Source organism: Eutrema salsugineum, unplaced genomic scaffold (assembly GCF_000478725.1).
Source record: "Eutrema salsugineum unplaced genomic scaffold, Eutsalg1_0 scaffold_7, whole genome shotgun sequence".
Lineage (NCBI taxonomy): Eukaryota > Viridiplantae > Streptophyta > Magnoliopsida > Brassicales > Brassicaceae > Eutrema > Eutrema salsugineum.
This window is the reverse complement of record NW_006256486.1, coordinates 11,394,451-11,397,272: the sequence shown is the minus strand read 5'-3', so window position 1 is coordinate 11,397,272 and position 2,822 is coordinate 11,394,451. Positions and strand designations below refer to the sequence as shown.

At 47.9% G+C, this 2,822-nt stretch overlaps 1 protein-coding gene across 1 annotated transcript; it reads right to left on the bottom strand.

Annotated features, from left to right (window-relative positions):
* Positions 1 to 342: 342 nt before the first annotated feature.
* On the bottom strand, positions 343 to 1,853 carry LOC112083102 (uncharacterized protein K02A2.6-like). Its single transcript, XM_024150833.1, has 4 exons — positions 1,807 to 1,853; positions 1,738 to 1,751; positions 736 to 818; positions 343 to 630 (listed from the first exon to the last, which is right to left on the bottom strand). Exons 1-4 carry the CDS (start codon positions 1,851 to 1,853, stop codon positions 343 to 345), a joined length of 432 nt encoding a protein of 143 aa, XP_024006601.1.
* Positions 1,854 to 2,822: the final 969 nt, after the last annotated feature.

Below are 2,822 nucleotides of genomic sequence, written 5' to 3'. Positions count from 1 at the left end.
GTCCCTTGTGTTATAAAATCATGAAGGAGAAGTGCAAAGCAAAATCACAAAATGCAAAGAGAAAATAATCTAAGCTAGATGCATATTTACAAGGATGGAGTGTTACCTTCTCAAGGACTTAGAGATGGGGCTGGAGACCCCATGGAGTAGGAGGGATTGCTGGATTGGTCTGAGGGAGATCTCATGGCATCCCTCTTGGCTCTGACCTCGTCCTCCTCTGACTCTGGTGATGAATGATCCTCTGGCCCAGAGAGCATCATCCACCTTCTTGCTCCAGTCTTTCCTTGAGTTGCTCAATGTCCTTTCTAAGATGGCCTTGATATGTTTGTTTGAAACCTCTACTTAGCCACTGGTCTGAGGGTGATATGGGCTAGCTATCTTGTGCTTGACCCCATGCTTCCTTAGCAATCCCTCCAGAGTCTTGTTCACAAAATGAGAACCTCCATCACTTATCACCACTCTGGGAACCCCAAACCTTGGGAAGATGGTGCTTTTAAAGAGTTTGACCACCACCTTAGAGTCATTGGTTGGGGAAGCAACAGCCTCAACCGATTTGGACACATAATCCACAGCAACAAGTATGAACTGATTCCCATATGAGCTCACAAAAGGAACCATGAAGTCAATACCCTAGCAGTCAAAAAGTTCCACCTCCAAGATGGGATTTTGGGGCATCTCATTTCTCTTGGAGATGTTGCCTTGTCTTTGGCACTGATCACAGCTTGACACTACCACCTGAGCATCTCTGAACATTGTAGGCCACCACTGTAACACCCCAAACCCGACATTGTAGGTGACCTCTATAAGCTGAGCCACGACTGTAACACCCCAAACCCGACATTCATGACTTAGATCTAGCCGGAAGCGTTACAACGCCGAGACGGACACAGACCGGCTCGAGCATCACATACTACTCGAGCTAGTCCAGGTCCGAGACCGGTCCTCGAGTTCACAGCCTAAGGCTTTTCAACCCGTACTGCAAACCCGAGTTGTTTCGACCCGGACAAGGTCTAGTATAATTAAGACGAAGTTTTTGTGAGAAAATACTTCTTTTATTACATATTGAAAATATCCTTACAAAACCATGTTCTATTACATAATATTCGATGCATCTTTTCACAAAACCGCGCTTTAATGAATATACATATATAGATCTTACAAGAACACTGCAATCTACTCTGGCTCGCCTAGCGTCTGTTGCCTTCCCTCTATTTTTCTGGTTTCTACGGCTACCTGCGAGATACAAAGAGTCGTGAGTATTCACAATACTCAGTGAGTCCATACTCTAACACAAACCACCACTATCTCGCTTAAAACATATAGCCGAAGCTCACACAACAAGGAAAGCACTGAACAATCAACCAAAAAATTGCAATGTTCACACACAATCACCAACCAATCAATTCACAGCGGAAGCTATTCACCAACAAGTCTACATCACTACTCTAAGTGCATCTATTGACTCAATCTACACCATGCAAGGGCCCCTTAACGTGCCATGTTCCACCCTGAACATGCACCAGTTCGACACATCTGCCCCGCGAGCCCCCTAGCTCTGAACACCACACAGGATCACAGAGCTGGCTCATGTTCCGAACTTGTCCATGGTCCACTGACCAGTCGGGCCACACCGTCGTGCAGCACTCGGCAGAGGGCTCAACCTCTGTCCTGGCCGAGTTTATCCATTGGGATGTGTCTAGACCGAGGAATTCCACCCTGAATTCACTCCGGCCTTACCTCCTACATTCAACCTACATGCATCACACAAACACTTACAGGATTCTCCCATTTTCACACAAGACTCACAGGCCTCTCCCGTAGTCTGCCCTTCCGGGACTTTCCTCTGAGCTCATCGGTTCGCAACCGCTTCTTGCTCCTATTTGCCTTACTTGGCTTACCCTAAGCTCACCGGCTACCCACCGGGTGTTGCTTCTGCCTATCGGGACTTTTCTCTGAGCTCATCGCTTCACAACCGCTTCTTGCTCTTCTCTGCCTTACTTGGACATACTCTAAGCTCACTGGTTACCTACCGGGTGTTGTTTCTGCCTTTCGGGACTTTTCCCTTGAGCTCATCGGTTCACAACCGCTTCTTGCTCCTCTCTTCCTTACTTGTACTTACTCTAAGCTCACCAGTTACCTACCGGGTGTTGCTTCTGCCTTTCGGGACTTGGCACACACCAAGCTCAACGGTTACATACCGTACATTGCTCATCTCTTCCCTTCCGAGACTTATCCTTTTCTCGGCTCAACAGATCCTCCATCTTTTGCCTACTTGCCCTTCCTCCGGACTTACTCTAAGCTCACCGGTCGCGTGCCGGGTATTGCTTCTGCCGTTCGGGATTTTCTCATTTCCTGGCTCAACGGGTTACGCCGTCTCTCGCCTTAATTTCCCTACTGGGACTTACCTCGCTACGGCTTGACTCCCTGTCTACCGTTACACACCTCCAGCTCACCGTTATCTACAACGGCTTGCCAGCACCACCATCCCGATGCACCAACGGATACACACCCCTCGGCTGTATCTGAAGGTTCTCACCACCTTGAACTATGTCTCTAATCTTCTCGGGTTAAGTCCACATGCAACCCTTAAACCTGCACAAAACTCTATGGACTACATGGAGAAATTGACTAAGAGACTCAAACAAAGGACTCACCGTGATTTCCTGATGCGCTGAGTTAGATTCACCGAGCCTAATCCTGCCGCGCACCTAACCACGATCCGCCTCGATCTCTCTCCGAATTTCTCTCACTAAACTCACACAAACGTTTTCTAGAGAGAAGTAGAGATTTTTCTGGAATGAATCTGCTTAAGGGGTGAGGTT

Excerpts from the sequence above, each read along its gene's own strand:
- LOC112083102 (XM_024150833.1), bottom strand. The coding sequence starts at position 1,853 with ATGAGCTCAGAGGAAAGTCCCGGAAGGGCAGACTACGGGAGAGGCCT. Across the intron at positions 631-735 it reads CAATGTTCAGAGATGCTCAG|GGTATTGACTTCATGGTTCC; the intron begins GTGGTAGTGTCA and ends TTTGACTGCTAG.